At 61.3% G+C, this 17,207-nt stretch overlaps 2 protein-coding genes across 2 annotated transcripts; both read right to left on the reverse strand.

Annotated features, from left to right (window-relative positions):
* Positions 1–439: 439 nt before the first annotated feature.
* On the reverse strand, positions 440–2,569 carry CD248 (CD248 molecule). Its single transcript, XM_077822999.1, has one exon. It carries the CDS (start codon positions 2,567–2,569, stop codon positions 440–442), a length of 2,130 nt encoding a protein of 709 aa, XP_077679125.1.
* A 4,058-nt stretch (positions 2,570–6,627) lies between these two features.
* Positions 6,628–16,917, reverse strand: LOC144267944 (actin-related protein 2-B-like). Its single transcript, XM_077822391.1, has 9 exons — positions 16,766–16,917; positions 11,334–11,444; positions 10,931–11,146; positions 10,519–10,591; positions 9,888–10,024; positions 8,995–9,144; positions 8,626–8,771; positions 8,085–8,217; positions 6,628–7,699 (listed from the first exon to the last, which is right to left on the reverse strand). Exons 1-9 carry the CDS (start codon positions 16,811–16,813, stop codon positions 7,529–7,531), a joined length of 1,185 nt encoding a protein of 394 aa, XP_077678517.1. The 5' UTR covers positions 16,814–16,917; the 3' UTR covers positions 6,628–7,528.
* Between the last annotated feature and the right edge of the window lie 290 nt (positions 16,918–17,207).

Here is a 17,207-nt window from a genome sequence, read left to right on the forward strand (position 1 = left end):
CAGCCCTGGGAAGGGGGTGATTCCATCTCCGGGATGGCCACTGGGCAATTCCAGGGGACCAGCTGATGGAGGCAGGACAGTTTTGGGGGGACCATGCTCCAGCTCGAGAGTTGGGAAATAAATGGGGGGTCCATGTCCCAGCTGGGGGCTAAGGGGTGGCTCCAGGGTCCCAGCTGGGGGAGGGTGATGGGGTGGCTCTGGACTCCGTGCTCCAGTTGGGGTGTCCATGTCCCAGCCAGGGGGCAGGGTGGCTGCAGGGCCCTTGCTCCAGCCAGGGCATCGGCCTCCATGTCCCAGCCAGGGGCTATGGGGTGGCTCCAGGGTCTCAGCTGGGGAAGGGTGCAGGCCAGTCCTGGCATCCCAGCCAGGGGGTCTCGTCTCCCAGCTGGGAGTGGGGGGAGGCATCCTGGTCCCTTTGTGTTCTGGGCCCCCCCCAGTCTCAGACGCTGGTCCGGCAGGTGGTCGGGTGGGCCCCTGCAGAGGGGTGCGGGGGCCCCTTGCCCCCCGCACTGGTGACCCAGCGGTAGCACTGCGTGACGCTGCGGCTCTTGGCCCTGGCACCGCAGCGGGTGCAGTACACGATGCCCAATGCCACCATGATCACCAGGAAGACGCAGAGGGGCACCAACAGTGCCACCAACAGCCACCGGTCATCCCGCTTCCTCCGTGCCCGCTCCCCGCCTGGAGAGGTGCTGGGGTCCTCTGAAGGAGGCAGCGGAGCCCTGGCCCTGTCTGCCGCAGGGTCCCCCTCCCCCATGCTGTAGGGTGAGGCAGGAGCACCAGGGGACCTTGGAGATCTGGGGCTTGGGGGGCTGGTGCTGGGGGTTGGGGGGCCAATTGTGGGAGTGATAGCGGGGCTCGTGTGAGGAACTGGGGGGCCATCGGTGGGCTCTGGGCGGGCAGTGGATGTGGGAGGGATCCGGGTGGTGGTGCTGGGGATTGGGGGGCCAGTGGTGAGGTCTGGGGGAGCAGTGGTTGTGGAAGGGATTGGGGGGCTGGTGGTGGTTGCTGGGGGGGCAGTGAAGGGGCGAGGGGCTGAGTGGCCGGTGCTGGGGTGCGGGGCTGCGGGAGAGAGACCGGAGTGGGAAGCAGTGGGGTCGGAGAACTCCTGGGTCAGGCTGAATGGCTCGTCCGTCCCCAAAACCTGCAGCACCTCCGCCCCCCACTCCTGCTGGTCCCTGAAGCGCGGGTAGAAGGTCTGCTGCCTGGTGGCCAGCGCGGGGGGCTCTGCCAGGGGGGCACAGCTGATGCCGTCAGCCTCCAGCTCGTAGCCCTCGGTGCAGTAGCACTCGAAGCCGCCCACGTAGTTGACGCACATCTGCTGGCAGACGCCGGGGATCTGGCACTCGTCGTTGTCAACGCAGTGCTCGGGTGCCTCCTCGGCCGGGCTGAAGCCCAGGTGGCATAAGCACAGGTAGGAGCCCTCGGTGTTCTCGCACTGGTGCTCACACGGGGCGGTGCCGCATTCATCCCGGTCGGCGCAGCCCCCGGCCCCGTCCTCCTCGTAGCCCAGCTGGCAGCGGCACTGGAAGCCGCCGGGGAAGTTGTCACACAGCTGCTCACACGGGCCCGTGGCACACTCGTCCGTGTCCTCGCACGCACGCCCGTCGCTGGCCAGCGTGTAGCCCACGGGGCACAAGCACCGGTACCCTCCGGCCTCTCCTGGCACACACTCAAACTGGCAGGGGTGGTTCTGGCAGCCATCGGCTGGGGCGCAGGAGTGCCCGTCGGGCAGCAAGGTGTGGCCGGCGTGGCACTCGCAGGAGTAGCTGGGACCCTCGTCCACGCACAGCTGCTGGCAGCCCCCATTGTCACCCTCGCACCAGTCCCCCTGCTCCTCCCCGCACAGGGGCTCCTCCTTGGACCAGCCCACGGCGCCGTCGTCCTGCTGCATGCACAGCACCGAGACAGGGGCTGCGTTGCCACAGGCCACGGACGCCACCGTGCCGAAGGGGATGTGGCTCAGGGCGCTGCTGACCCGGCCGAAAGGCGTCGTGTAGCTCACGGGCCCCGTCTCCTCCGTGGCCAGCCCGTGGCACATGCCAGCGAAGCCGAAGTGGCAGAGGAAGCCGTCCACGGGCAGGGTGCACGAACCCTCCAGCCACTGGAAATTCTCCTGCGCGGCCGGGCCATAGCTCAGCACCACACAGCGCGAGGCCGAGCAAGCAGCACCCCCGGCCGGCTCGGCCCGCGCCCAGTTGGTGTAGAGCGTGTCTTGGTCACCGGTGGTCCAGGTGAAACCACGCAGTGGGCGCTGCGGGAAGCACTGGCGTGGCTGGCGCTGCAGCCCGATCCAGAAGAGCCGCTGCTGCCCTGTACCCGGGCCTGTGGCCTGCAGCAGCTCCGCCACCTGGGCGGCCTCCTCGTGGCGCTTGAGTGTGGCCAGGTTCCCGCCGCGCTCCCGGCAGCTCCGCCAGGACTCCAGGAAGCTGCGGCGTTGGAAGAAGACAACGTAGCAGCCCTCGGGGCCGCAGGCAGCCTCGAGCCCCGGCCAGGCAGCCTCGGGCCCCGGCCAGGCACCCCGCACTGGCCCCACCAGCCCAGTCAAGAGCAGCCAGAGACACAGCATCGTCCTGGCGCCCACGGCTGCCTGCTCGGCTCTGTGCCTCGGCACGGAGCCCCTGCCCTTCTCTTCCCCTCGGCGGGGAGGGGCAGGATGGGACGGTGCACGCCCCTGCCCTTGTAAGGCAGAGAATTGGTCCCAGGCCCAGGGAGAGGGGGAGACAAGCTGGGAGGGGCAGCTGTGGGGATCCTGGACAGCCTGACCCAGAGGATGGAGGCAGGGTATGTGTGTGTGTGAGACCTTCCCTTGCTTGCGGCTGGATGAGAAATGCAGACCCCACTCCTCTCCAAGAGCTGGGATAGATCCCCGGAGTCCTGGCTCCTAGCCCTCCTGATCTGACCGCTAGATCCCGCTCCTCTCCAAGAGCTGGGATAGATCCCCGGAGTCCTGGCTCCTAGCCCTCCTGATCTGACCGCTAGATCCCGCTCCTCTCCTAGAGCTGGGGTAGATCCCCAGAGTCCTGTCTCCTAGCCCTCCTGATCTGACCGCTAGATCCCGCTCCTCTCCTAGAGCTGGGGTAGATCCCCAGAGTCCTGTCTCCTAGCCCTCCTGATCTGACCGCTAGATCCCGCTCCTCTCCTAGAGCTGGGGTAGATCCCTGGAGTCCTGTCTCCCAGCCCTCCTGATCTGACCGCTAGATCCCGCTCCTCTCCTAGAGCTGGGGTAGATCCCCAGAGTCCTGGCTCCCAGCCCTCCTGATCTAACCACTAGACATACCACTCCCCTCCTAGGGCTGGGGCTAGAACCCACGAGTCCAGACTCCCTGTCCCACCACCCTGCTTTCCTCTAGTAATTGCTGAAAGGGACAGACAGTGAATCTGCAGAGAATGGGTGTGTACAGTGACCATATGCTGCGGCTCACACTGACACACACATACAAAGACACGTGCATATGCACACACAACACACTCACACACACTCTGCGTACACTGCTACATCCCCCTCGCCCACCCCAGGCCCAGACCTAGTTCAGCCCTTTGTTCCAGAAACCTGGAAATTGGAACACTGGGTTGGAATTTGGTTCCTCACTCCCCCCCCCTCCCCCGGCCCCCATGCCCTGCTGGGAGCGGGGAGAGGCTCACGGTGCGTTTCCTCCCGCCATCCTCCCCAGGACCTCATGATGATCAGGGCGATTCCCACGGGGAGCTGAGACCCGCAACAGGGCGCTGGGCCCAGACTGGGGGAAGTCAGTGGGCACGTGGGTGTGCACACAAAGGTGCGCATTGCATGGGAGGGCAGGAGAGCGTGGGGGGGGGGGCCCAGAGGGACCAGAATTGTTCCTCGCCCTCACTTTCCCACACATGTGTGAGTACCCCCATGTGCGGCTTAGTTTGACGTGCATGCACATGTGCACACTTGTGTGGGCATGCTGCACGCTCACAAGCTCTCTTGTGCTAGCTCAGTTTCTTCTGCCTTCTAACTTTCCCCTGAGAGCATACCCGCCTGTGTACACACATTCCTGGGCATGCACGCCCACCTGTACGCACACGCTCCCACGCGTGCCTTTTCCTGGGCGTGCACACCCCAGTGCATACGTACGCTCCTGGTCGTGCACGTGTTCCTTACTTCGTCGCTCACACACTGGTGTGATCATTGTCCCGTTGCACACCTGCGCAGACTCCCTCACGCACCCTCCCATGCTGCCACACACCCAGGCCGCCACGCTGTCTTAGAGGCTCCCACACTCACCAATGTGGGTGCAGAGTTGCACTGCCATGCGTGGGCGTGCACACCTGAGCATTTGCACATGTGCATTCGCTTGTGGGCACACCCCTGGGCATATTTGCACAGGTGCTTCCCATGCCCTCCTACCTGCTCACCCTGTCTACTAAGCCAACTGGCAGTCCCCATTCCTGGGGAAGCCGAGGCCAGCAGTACAGGTTGGCAAGGCTCTGGAGCGCCCCCCCATGGCCAGGCGAGGGGAGACAGGGAAGGGTCCGAGCTCTGCGATCCAGGAATCTCGGGCTGCAGCCCCGACTAGGGGGGCAGGGAGCCCAGCTGTCTCTGCTGTGAACTAGGGGGTGTGTGTGTGTGTGTGTGTGTTAGGCGGGCTTTGTGGCGGGTGTGTGTTTCGGTGTGTGTGGCATGAGCCGAGGGGGAGGGCACAATGGGCCAGCCGCGGGGGCTGGCGGGGGAGGGGAGCCGGGGGCGAGGGCTGCAGGTCGGATGGAGGCGCAGCGCGGAAATGCATGGAATTCCTTGCGTGTGGGAACCAGGAGGGGAGAGGGGGGCGGCCGGCCGTGGGGCCTTTCCCCGCTAGGGGGCGCCAGCTCTGCTCCCCTCCAGCCCCAGCCGGGGGCAATGGCTGGCTCAGGGGAGTGGGACACAGGGCTCCCCCCGCAGGCACACGGGCTCCGATCCAGCGCCCGTTCAGGGCCCCTCCGAGAGGTGAGTTTTCTGTCTCAGCCTGGTCCCTGTTGGGGCAGGAGCCCCCGCCCCATAGGTAGTAAGTAACCACATCCCGTGCTAGCGGCCCCACAGGGATCCCCACGGCGGGGGTGAGGGTACCCCAGGCATACGCTATGGGAGCTCTTCCGCCCCCTTTCCCCTCGTTCTAATCAACGCTCCCCCCGCCCCCCCGGTTTCTGCTTGGTTGTTTTAAGAGACTGCAAGAAACACTGGCTTGTGGCTGATGGAGCTGGGCCCCCCTGGATCTGCTTGGGGCTGGGGGAGACACTGACCCCTAGACCCCGCCAGGTATTCACCCCCCACCCTCCGATCAGACCGATGAACCCATCCCGCCCCGCTCCCCCTTCCGGCTGCAATGGGCCCATTCAGCCGGGTATCCCTGTGGGGAGGGATGGGGGTCAGGGAGCCAGCCCCTCCCTCGTTTTCATCCCCTTTCTGGACTCTTTCAGGCGGCGGGGGGAAGGCTCTGTACTGGAGGGGAGTGGGGGGGGCTAATTCTGCCCTGGGTCCTCGTTGCAGGCTCGGGTGGGCGGGGAGAGGAGCTCCCCAGTTAAGGGGCCTCTAGGCTGGGATATAGGGATCCTAGCGCAGTGATGTGGGTTGAGCACCACCTGGTGGCAATGGGAGGAACTGAGAGCCAGGGCTCCTGGCTTAGCTCTGAGAGGAGAGTGGTGTCTAACGGTCAGAGCATGGGCGATGCTGGCAAACTTTGCATGCAGTGAGTGACTCGATTTACCCCATGCCAGGCAGGGAAATGCACGTGTGAATCACTCCCATGTAGTTAGTCTTGAAGACCTGTGCTGCCCCCTGGCAGCCTGGGGCTGACACTGCCTAAGCCCTATGGCCTGTAAGGGCAGGCAGAATTCCTAGTTAGCAACAAGGATTATTCTTGGCATTTGGCCCGATGGCCTTGCCCCCCCAGGACCTCACAGCCCCTGATAGACCCCAGGGGTCACAGCCCAGCTGTGGGGGACAGGACAGGTAATGTTGATATTGGCCCTTTACACAAAGGGCCACAGTGGGGGCTGGGTGAGCATCCCCCACTCCCCTCCCCTAGCTGGGGATAGACCCCAGGAGTCCTTGCTCCCAGCTCCTGTGCTCTAACCAACAGATCCCACCCAGAGCTGGGGATAGACTCCAGGAGTCTGTTTACACACACGCCCTTCCCACCTTCATCACAGTGGCCCTGTGTGTAGTGCAGGGCTGGGGAGAGCTGAGGTCCCCTTGGCCGGGAAACAATCATGGCGGGCTCAGAGTTCCAGACCTGGACATGGTCTCGTGCCCCACGCCTGGCAGCCCTAGGGACTGTGTCATCACAGCTCCCCCCAGCCCAGAGCATCTCCCCTTACGTGTATGGAGGGAGCAGGGGAGCCACCCCAAGGCCTGACTCCTGCCCTTAAGGATGGGGGCAGATCCCCCAGGGAGGCCAGATTCAGCGCTCACGGTTACACGGCTGCTTGGCCCCACTAGGAGCTGGGCTGGGACCCCCCTCCAAGTCAATCCACTCACGGGACACAGAACAGGGACCAGCACCCCACAGAGGGGAAAGGCCCCATATCTCATTCCCCTGAGCCAGCCTGTGCTTGAACCAGAGCTGGGACATACACTTCTTCTCAGCTCTCCCTCCCCAGCAGAGACAGGAGACAGAGAGACACTAAGAAGCAAAAACAATTTAAAAATCAGGGTAAAAAACCCATTTACAGGTTTCTGTGTGTGCGGGGGTGATTTTCCTCCGCCATGTTCAATACAGATAATGCGTCGCTTGGGAATCCTGCCCCAGGCCCAGCAAACACTCCCCCATGTCTGCACCCCAGCATTGCAGTGTGGAGAGAGGGGGGCATGGAAAGAAGTTCCCCCACCCCACCAATGCAATCAGGCTCCTGCAAAGCTTGTGAATAACCCTTTAAGGCCAGCCATGTGCTTGGGAAAGGGTGGGGCTAGTTGGGGCCCCACCCCAATCCAGTTTGTTGTGTCATTGATCCCTTTATTCCTCCCCTCAAATTTCCTCCCCAACGCCCCCTTATTTGCTTCCCAAGGGGCAATCCCACAGGGATAGGGGGCCCCAGCTAGCCCCTCCCTCTGGTCCCTACAGCACATTCCCCATGGTGTTAGCCAGACTTGGGAGTGGGGGACTCCCTGGCCTCATTGACCCCTCCCCAGCAGGGGCATCTCCCTGAGATCCAGCCCGAAACAGCCTTGTCTGAACCCCACCCGCTCCTGCCTCTAGCAGGCTGCTGCAGGGGCCCACTTGGCCCCTAGGGGGAAGGGAGACATCACTGATGTGGCCAGGGCAGAGCCCAGGGATTGGGATGGAGAGTGCCCTGGGCCTATGAGAGAGGCACACCGTCCCTCTCCCCACCCCACCCAGACCCAACCCCCTGGCAATATGATTATTCTCCCCCACCCCCACCCCCAGAAAAAAGGTTCCCAAAAGAAGCCCTGTGATTGGTCAGCCTGCGAGAAAGGCAGAATCAAGGCGATACTGACAGGGAGGAAAGGGTTAATGAAGAGATGGGGCAGCTGAGCTAGTGGGGAGGGGGTGAGACAGGGGTGTCCCTATCTCACAGTGACCCCCAGCTTCTCCAGGATGCGGGTCCCCTTTTCCAGGTACTCGGCTCGCTGCAGCCAGAAGGTATCCTTGTCCTTCATGATGTCGGCCAACACGGCACCCCCCAGGAACACCATGTGCTTCCGCCGTGGTGGGTCCTCGATCCGGATCTTGAATTTCTGCAGGGGGAGAGAAGACCATTTATTAAAAACGGAATCCCCAGGATTCAAACCCAGAGCCAGGAGAAGAGACTCCGCCCCCTTGGCTATGGGACGAGTGTGACTGGTCTCAGTCACAGGGTCAATGGGATCAGGATTTCACCCCTGGATTTTAAGGCCAGAAGGCCTGTTCTGAACCCCTGCATCACCCCTGGGCAAATCCCCCTCACATGGCAGGGGCCTCCTTGGCCCCACATGCAGGTCAGCTGCAATGGATTGTGGGTGGCACTGGGGAGCTGAGCTGGCCTGTCCCACGCAGGGAGGGGACTGTAGGCCCCAGGCCCATTGCAATGGAGCTAGGGTCCAGTGGGGCAGTGCCCATGCACCCCACATGGTGCCCACTCACCGACAGCTTCTCCACGTCGCCCTTGAGCACCCGCTCCAGGTAGAGCTGTTTGATCTCACGCTCCAGCCGAGAGGGCAGGCCCGGGTACATGGTGGAGCCGCCTGACAGCACAATGTGCTTGTAGAACTCTGCCCTGGGGAGAGGGATGGAGTGAGACAGACAACATCCTGTGGGAGGGGTCCTCGGGGCTCAGCCCCACTGCACCCCTAGGATCTCCACTCACCCTCCCAACCCCCCAGCTCCCCACTCAACCCCCAAACAACTTCCCCCAGGATCCCCCCAAACAGGCTTACCCCAGTGATTGCCTCCACTCACCTCCCAACGCCCTAGGATCTCCCCAGCAACCCCCCTCCAATCGGCCCCCTGGAATCCACCAACAACCTCCCAATCCCCAATAATTCCATCACCTCCCCTACTAGTTCTCACACACACAAAAAATCCCCACCAATGGTCTTGCCTCCTAGGCCTGCAGGCCCCCCCTGCCTGCGGCCCAGTGTCGGGAGAGGGGGCTCCAGGCTCCACCTCCCACCCCCTTGCTCACCTGGTGTCGATATCAGCTGCCTGGATGGTGTTGAAGAGCAGCTCAGCCACACCCACACCCTCCACATTGATGAGGTGGGGCTGGAATAGGGCCTCAGGTGCCTCAAACCGCTCACCCCCCACCTTGATCACACGTCCATCAGGCAGCTGTGGGGAGCAGAGGGAGAGGCTGTCAGCAACACTGCCTGAGTCTGCAGAGAGCCTGAGCTGATTGCTCCAAGGGGGAGAATCACCCCAGGCATCCTAATGGGGTGTTAACTCCCAGCCCCACTGTGCTAAGGTCCCCACCATCCCAGCAAAGGTCTCTCAATGGGGCAGGAGTGACCCACCCATCCACCAAACAGAGACATACCCCCAGCCGCTCCCTCACCATGTAGGACTCCACCAGCACTGTGGTCTCCTGAGCCAGCTTCTGCTCCTGCTCAATGTTGTACCCCACATAGCAGAGCTTCTCCTTCATCATCCGCACCGTCTCGAAATCCGCAGAGTGGTTAAAAGCGTAACCCCGCAGCAACAGGAGCTGCCAGGAGGGGGAGACAGAGTCATGGGGGGAACCTGCAGTACCAGCAACTGCCAGGAGGGGGAGACTATAGTAACAGGAGCTGCTGGGGCCCTTCCCATAGAGGTCCCGCCCCTCCCTCTGGCCTCCTGTGAGGATCTGGGGAAGGCATGGGTACGATCTAGGCACTCCGAGTGGGAGCAGGAACTGGCTGCCTGGCTCCTTCCCACGCGGGACGCTCCCTTCGAGGTGCAGCCTTTCGCCTGCCCGACGCCCTGTTCGCCCCCACAGTGGGCAGAGAGTCCGAGGGCTGGTGGCAAAGGAGGAGGCTGGACGGTTATAAAGGGGAAGATCTGAGCTCTTGGGAGGTTTGGGCCATTTTCGACAGAGTAGCCTTGACGCAGGGGCCCTGCCTGAGCCCAGCTGGGTGGAGGCCTCCCCAGGGAAGGGGAGCTAGTGGTAGGCACTGCAGGCAGGAGGTCGGGGCTGCAGGATCTGAGCTCGCTCTGCTGCGTGGGATGAGGTCAAAGGGCAGCAGGTGAGTTTCGGGGTGGGGTCCGGGTGCGATATCTGCTTCACAGCTGCCGCGGGGCTCCTGGGGGAGCCGAGCTGGACCCAGAAAGCTCACACCTCGGGACAGGGGCTGGACTCCATTTAGGTTCCGGGAGGCTTAAGACATCCAGGGACCCCGGGGCGTGGATTCCCCTCACAGCAGTCCGACAGGCGGCTAGCAAATCTATGATGCACCCTCAGCCGGCTCTCACCTTGATGAGGTAGCGGGTGATGTCCCGTCCCGCGATGTCCAACCGCCGGGTGAGGTGGGGCAGGGAGAAGCCCTCGTAGACAGGGCAGATGTGGGTCACACCGTCCCCAGAGTCCACCACCACCCCAGTCAGCAGGCCTGAAATGGGAGGGGAGGTTACTGTGCTGAGAGGCAATACGCCCATCTACCCTGGTATCCCACCTCCAAAGGCATCAGGACTGGCCACGTCAGGAAAGGTGACAATGGCCCCTTTGTGGCGAAACAGGAAACAACATGCCCAGAGGTGACATCTCCCCTGCCCATCCTCCCAAAGCAGGGCTCCCCTGGTCATTCCCTGCACTTCCCTCCCCAAACTCTGCTCCCCTCTCAGCCTCCAGGACATCCAGTGGCAGTGAGTTCCCCAGGCCAGCACGCTGGTTGACTGGTTCACTCACCTGCCATACAGCAGGATAGATTTCACCACGGTAACACGTTCCCCTGCATTCCCTCTACTGCCCCTGACTCTGCCCTCACCTCTACTCCCCCCAGACCTCTTGCACCCTCCCCCTCTGGCCCTCCCATACCTCACCTTCTCAGCCCCTTCCATCCCCCTTCAGGCCCCCACCCCTGCTCCGGCCCCAGCGCCCCCTCACCCTGGGCGTAGAGAGTCAGCACGGCCTGGATGGCGATATACACGCCTTCGAACTGGTACGTCTCGAACATCACCTGGGGGGAGAGAAGAAACCATGGGCACAGCCCCGCCACTGCCCTTCAACCCCAACCTCCCACCCCTGCTATCCCAGCCCTGGGCTCCCTCCCCCGCCTGATGTCCCTCAAGCTCTGCCAGTGCCCCTCAATCCTGCCCCGCAGCCGCCCCCGCCTCCCCGGACTGTGCTGATGCCCCTCAATCCCGCCCTGCAGCCCCCTCCCCCCCCCAGCTCTGCTGATGCCCCTCAGTCCTGCCCCGCAGCCCCCTCCCCCACCCGGGCTGTGCTGATGCCCCTCAATCCCGCCCCACAGCCTCATCCCATGCTGATGCCCCTCAGTCCCACAGCCCAGCCTGACCTCGATGATCTTCTCGCGGTTCTTGGTGGGGTTCATGGGGGGCTCGGTGAGCAGGATCTTACAGCTGCGGGGGTCGACGTTGAGTTTCTCGGGCCCGAAGGTGTAGTCCCACAGGTACTTCATGTCGTCCCAGTTGCGCACGATGCCGTTCTCCATGGGGTAGTTCACCTCCAGCATGGAGCGCAGCTCGCTGGCCTCATCCCCTACCATCAGGTCCTGGGGCGGTGGTGGGGAGGGAGGAGATTTGAGACACCAGCACTTTGGCTAAGCCACCACGGGAGGCCAGGGCCCCTCTGCCCCAGAGCCCTAAGGAGCCCCTCCCCCCAAGGGAAGGCTCCCCTTCAAAGCCCCCCTCCCCTTACCTGACCCCTGTGGGACATGCCCCCCCCTGCCAGAGCCTGACCTTGATCTCGATGTTGCCCACGCGAGCGGTGGAGCGGATGATGGGGCGCCCGACCAGTGCGGGGAAGATGTGCTCAGGGAAGTTGGAGCCGGCAAAGCCGCACTTAACGAACTGGGGAGACAGAGAGAGGAAAATGAACCAGGTAACAACCCCTCCGAGTCTCCACCCACCCAGCCACACAGGATCTCCCCAAGCTGGGGGTAGATCTGCCCCATTCCTCCCTCCAGCTGGCTTAGCGGCACCGGGGAGACATGCTGGGGCCACTTGGCTACTCCTGTTACCCTCACAACACCTAGAGGGACCCAGTTACCTTTGTTCTGAGGTGGGGGGGATCCCAGGCTAGCTGGGCCCACCAGGATGATTGGGGGTGAGCAGAAGGATACCAGGCTGGATGGTCACTGGAAGTATCACCCTTTAAATCCCTACAGAATTTCTCCCCTCAGCCCCAAATCCTCTTGGCCCAGCCCTGAGCCACAGACACCCCTGCCCTGGGGGGGAAGGAGCCAAATTGCTGCAAAGAACTGTGTCCAATGCCCCCTGGGCTGGCCTGACCCTCCCTATCTGCACACCAAGCGCTAGCAGGAAGTGCTACATGTATACAGGGTCACAAGCCCCACCTCCCTCCCCAGCCTGGAGGGATGTAGCCCTGGGTGCAGAGTCTAGAGGAAGTGACACTTCTGCTTTTGTACACACTCACCACTCCCTCGCTCCCCGCCTCTCCTCTCCACTCCCCTGCCATGGAAAGGGAGAGGCTCCATCGGTACCCTCATGCAGGGAGATGTGGATACCCTGCTATTAGGAATATTAGGGTAGTGCCTAGAGGCCCTGTAAAGCAGCGGTTCTCAACCAGGGGTCCAGGGCCCCCTGGGGGGCCGTGAGCAGGTTTCAGGGGGTCTGCCAAGCAGAGCTAGCATTAGACTCACTGGGGCCCAGGGCAGAAAGCCGAAGCCCTGCTGCATGGGACTGCAGCCTAGGGCCCCGAGAACCACCACCTGGGGCCGAAGCCAAAATCCGAGCAACTTAGTTTCGTGGTGCCCCCTGTGGAGTGGAGCCCCAGGCAATTGCCCTGCTTGCTACCCCTTAATGCCAGCCCTGCAGAAAACCAGTTGTTGTGGTCCAGGAGCGCCATGGAGCTTTTATAGCATGTTGGGGGGGCCTCTGAAAGAAACATGTTGAGAACCCCTGCTGTAATGGACTAAGATAATATCCCTTTAAATAGTGAGTCCTTTAGGGGTGCTCACCATGTTCTATGCTTTAGAAGTCAGAGCAGCAGTATGAGAGCAGGGCCCCCATTATGCCAGGTACTACCCAGACATACAGAGAGAGACAGTCCCTGCCCCGAAGAGCTCCGTCTGAACAGACAAGGGGTGGGAGGGGAAACTGAGGCCCAATGACGGGAAAGGTCCCACCCAAGGTCACACAGGAAGATGGTGGCATAGCTACAAGTAGAGTCCCAGTCCCACCCCCACTTAAGCATGCTGCTTAATTTTGTTCCTATCTGTGGATGACCTCATTACCCATCGCAGTGCCCTGCCACCTCTCCAAGCCTGGCCTCCTGAACACCCAATGACAGCGAGCTCTGCATTAAGCTCTAATTAAGAGTTTGTGTAAAAGTACTGGGCCTGATCCTCTCACCTGCCCCCAGGGCATTGGGCCCATTACTCCCCCTGAGCAGTGTAAGTTTCACCCAAGGCTCCTTGGCTCCCAGATTAGGCAAGAGTGTCCCCCTAGGCCTTCCTCAGACCCATTAACCTGTGGAACCCTCTGCCACTGGACACAGCTTGCAGGTTAATTCTGTCTCGTGTTGAACAGCAGGCCTGGGCAATCATAGCAAAAGCACTGGCAGACTGGCCCTGCCTGCTGTGGGAGAGTGAACCCTGCAGCGAGCAAGCGGATGTGGAGAAAGAGGAAATGCAAGAGCTGAGCCTGCTTCTGCTAGCACGACACATGCCCTCACCCCAGCAGAGAGGCACCCGCAGACCCAGCCTGCTGGAGACAGGCACATCCCCTCTGGCTCTATCACTCCTAGCAGCACCCTGCATTTCTGGGCAATCTCCCCTTCTTCTGCCTACGGACTCCGCGAGGCCAAAGCCTCTAGAGCAACAGCCCTTAAAGAGAAATCTCATTTCTGATTCCTTTTACAGGCACTTTCCTGGCATCCCCCCTGCAAAGCGGGTTTTGCTTCGTGTTTCATTTACAAATTACCTTCCGCTTTGGCATAATGCAGGCCTGTGTCCCCTTTAACCCCCAACTCAGCAAGTGTGGGCAGGGCTGCCATTGTGCCAGGCACTGCACAGACCCTGACCGAGATAAGGGCCCTATCGTGCCAGGCGCTGCACAGAGCCCCCTCCCCCCTGGCTGAATTGGGACCCCTTGCGTTGGGTGCTGCACGGAGCTGAGATCGGGGCCCTGGTGAGAACAGCCAGGTTGTAGACACTTCCGACTGATGCTTGGATAGATCCAGCGAGCAGTGCCAGAGTTCCCTGCCAAACACACAGTATTGCTGCTAACCTGCAGAACTCACATGGCAATTGCCAGACTGGCTCAGAGCCAAGGCCCCTCTCGCCCGGAATACTGTCTCTGACAGTGACCACTGCCTGTGGAATTGGTCAGTGGAAGGTGTAAGACTCCTGCAGTAGGCAATGGGGAATAATCCTCCACACATTAGCCTCCCCCTGCTCTCTCACTAATGGGTAGAGATTGGCTCAACCCCTGGAGTTTGAGGTTTCATCCCCCTGCCAGGATTTGTGTCAGCTTCAACAATTCCAACTCTGCAGATTCTGCTTCTCCACAAAAATAAGCAATCCCTTCTTGGACTTTGCTGAGTTTTCAGCCTCAACAATGACAGGTTTCAGAGTAGCAGCCGTGTTAGTCTGTATTCGCAAAAAGAAACGGAGTACTTGTGGCACCTTAGAGACTAACCAATTTATTTGAGCATAAGCTTTTGTGAGCTACAGCTCACTTCATCGGATGCTCACTTCTTCATCCGATGAAGTGAGCTGTAGCTCACGAAAGCTTATGCTCAAATAAATTGGTTAGTCTCTAAGGTGCCACAAGTACTCCTTTTCTTTTAGCCTCAACAATGTCCTGTGGCAGTGAGTCCCACGGGTTAAATACATCTTGTGTGAACCAGCATTGCCTTCTCTCAGCCTTGACTTCATGGCAAAGCTTGCCAATGAAGCAGGTTAAAAAGAGTTTGTCGCTTGGAAATATTGAAGAAAAGACTCTTACAATGTTCACTTTAATGTAAATCACACACTGAGGCTTCTTTACAGATAGAGGAGTGCCTGTGGAAGTGGGGGTTTGCCCCACAGAGGTGATGAAAGGGTTAATGTGGGCCTGAGAGCCCAATTATCACAGCTGGCTGCACCTGGAAGGTGGGCCAGGCCTCAGTGAAGATGAAGCTCAGCTGGGGAGGAGCTGGATGGAGCTATAAAAAGAGAAGGGGGGGTGGACTAAAAGAAGGGGGAAGAAGCATCCTGGTGAGGGGAAGGGGAGAGAAGAGAGAGCCCTAAGTAGCATGGTAAGGCTCTGATTGCAGGTAGGGGTGCCTGGAAGGCACCAGATTGAAGCAAGCTCCTTTGCCTGACCTGACCCGACCCAAGGGTAGGGCCCAGATCTCTGGGAGCAACCCTGGGAGCTTGTTACACAGCCCAGAGGGAAGCTGGGGATGAGGCCTGAAGAAAGGACAGAGACCAGGGAGACAGTGACAAAGCATCTGATGGCACAGAGCTTGGCTGCATGTGCTAGGGGCCCTAGACTGAACCCAGCACAGAGGGTAGGCCTGGACCCTCCCCCAACCAGCCCCTGGGAGAGGTAGTGTGAGGCCTCTGAGAAGGGTGACTGAAAGAGAGGCTGGTGTGAAGGGCTGTAGGGAATCACAGGGCCTGGAGTTGAGTACCAAAGATCCAGTGTAAGAATGGGGACTACTGTTAGTTTTGGCTACCAGAAGCTAAAGGGGTAGAAGCGAGTGGTGAGAAGAGGAACTCCACCACGGTTGATGTGACCAAGGGCAGGGGAAGTAGTGAGGAAACAGCTGTTACCTCTCCATTCTCCACAAGGGTGAGCACGAGGGTGAGCCCACTCTTCTACAGGACTGGAAGGGAGCTCCTTGACTAGCAAGTCTATCACGGCCCCCCTCTCCCCCCAAGCATCCATCTCTGGGGGGGGCGTTTGCCCCGCACTGCTGGGGGAGGCTGTTCCAGATCCTCCTGCCTCTGAGGGGCACAACCCTTCTTCTCACTTCTAGCCTCAGCTGATCCCTGGCCAGTTTAACCCCATTTGTTCTTGTGTCCACTTAAACTTCAATAGCTCTTCTTCCTCAGGGGTTCTCCCCCATGTATTTAGAGGGAGCAACCAGATCCCTTCTCTGGCCAGGCTGAAGAGACTCCGCTCTTCCAGGCTCCTCCCCTAAGATTGGCTCTCCATTCCTCTGATCAGCCTAGGAGCCAGCTTCTCTGTTGAAGGGGGTGACCAGAACTGCACACAGCATTCCTGATGTGCTCTTACCACTGCCTTGTCTAATAGTCTTCATGCTCCCCCACTCTCTAATGGAGGTGCCTTACTTATACTGGATATATAAAGTTCCCCCTACACAATGCAATTCAGCAGAGGGGATGAGTCAGGGTGGGGTGACAGCTGAGATTCCTGGGTTCTATTCTTGGCTCTGCCACTGAGCTGCTGTGTGACCTCCAGCAAGTCCCTTTTCCTGCCTCAGTTTCTCTTCCCACCCTTTGTCTATTCAGATGGTGAGCTCTGCAGGGCAAGGACTGTCTCTCGCTGGGTGGCTGGGCAGCACTGAGCACAAGGGGGCTCTGAGCTCGCTCAATGGGTCTGGCACGACAAGGGCCCTTGACTTGAGGCTGGGAGTAGAGCTTTCACCGTAATGCAAAGAAGAAACAGAAATGGACTTTTCTCAGACTGGAAAAATGGCCAGTAGCCGAGGCTGCCCCTGGGCCTCCCCGGGCTGCCCCGCTCTCTGCAGGGAGCTGGGCCCCGTGTATGAGCCAGGGCAAGCAGGAAGCGCCAACGCCGAGAAGCTGGAGGAGTCGCTGGGCCCCTTCCCCACCCAGGCCAGCGGAACAGCCGGCCAAGCCGGAACAGGGGCAGCCGCCGCCCGCACAGTTACCCCGCCTGCTCCTCCGCCTGCCTCACTGGCGAGCGGGAACCCAGCACCGCACCCCGGGGAGCGGGGCGAGGCTCTTCCGGCGGCTGCAGAACCCTTTAAGCCGATTGCTTCTTGCCGGGGCCAGTGGGAAGGCCCGATCCGCCCTGCTCCTCCCGGGGCCCGATTCCCCCCGAACCCCGCTGAAACCACCGCGCTGGCGGCGAGGCTGGGCCGGGTCTCGGTCCCGAGGCCCGGCTCGCCGCCGCCCTTGCCCCCAGCCGCCGCCCCTGCGCAGGGGTGGGGCCGGCCGGGGCTGCACACTCACCCCCGTGCCATTGTCGCACACCACCACCCTGCGGCCCTGGCTGTCCATGGGGGCTCCGCCTCTCGCTGCCCTGCGCCGTCTGAGCCACGGAACCCCGGCCCCAGCCCAGCGACCCGGCTCCCAGCGCAGGAAACCAGCCCCGCTGATGTAACGTCCTGGGCTGGGACCGCGTCGGGGGCGTGGTGCGGCTGTGGGCCACGTGCTGCTGCCCCCTGCTGGGCAGAATCCGAAAAGGGGGTCCCCGCTGCCTCTGCCCCCGCGGGAAAAGCTGCCTTTAGTCAGCAGCTTGCTGGTCGAGCAGGGGCGGGCAAACTTTTTGGCCTGAGGGCCGCATCGGGTTTCTGAATTGTATGGAGGGCCGGGTAGGGGAGACTGCCTCCCCAAACAGCCAGGCGTGGCCCGGTCCCCGCCCCCTATCCGACCACCCCTGCTTCTCGCCTCC

Source organism: Eretmochelys imbricata, chromosome 7 (assembly GCF_965152235.1).
Source record: "Eretmochelys imbricata isolate rEreImb1 chromosome 7, rEreImb1.hap1, whole genome shotgun sequence".
NCBI classification, from domain to species: domain Eukaryota; kingdom Metazoa; phylum Chordata; order Testudines; family Cheloniidae; genus Eretmochelys; species Eretmochelys imbricata.

Coding starts and splice junctions, on each gene's coding strand:
- LOC144267944 (XM_077822391.1), bottom strand. CDS start 16,813: ATGGACAGCCAGGGCCGCAGGGTGGTGGTGTGCGACAATGGCACGGGG. Junction 11,445..16,765: donor TGTGCGACAATGGCACGGGG/GTGAGTGTGCAG, acceptor CTGTCTCCCCAG/TTCGTTAAGTGCGGCTTTGC. Junction 11,147..11,333: donor TGGGCAACATCGAGATCAAG/GTCAGGCTCTGG, acceptor CCACCGCCCCAG/GACCTGATGGTAGGGGATGA.
- CD248 (XM_077822999.1), bottom strand. CDS start 2,569: ATGCTGTGTCTCTGGCTGCTCTTGACTGGGCTGGTGGGGCCAGTGCGG.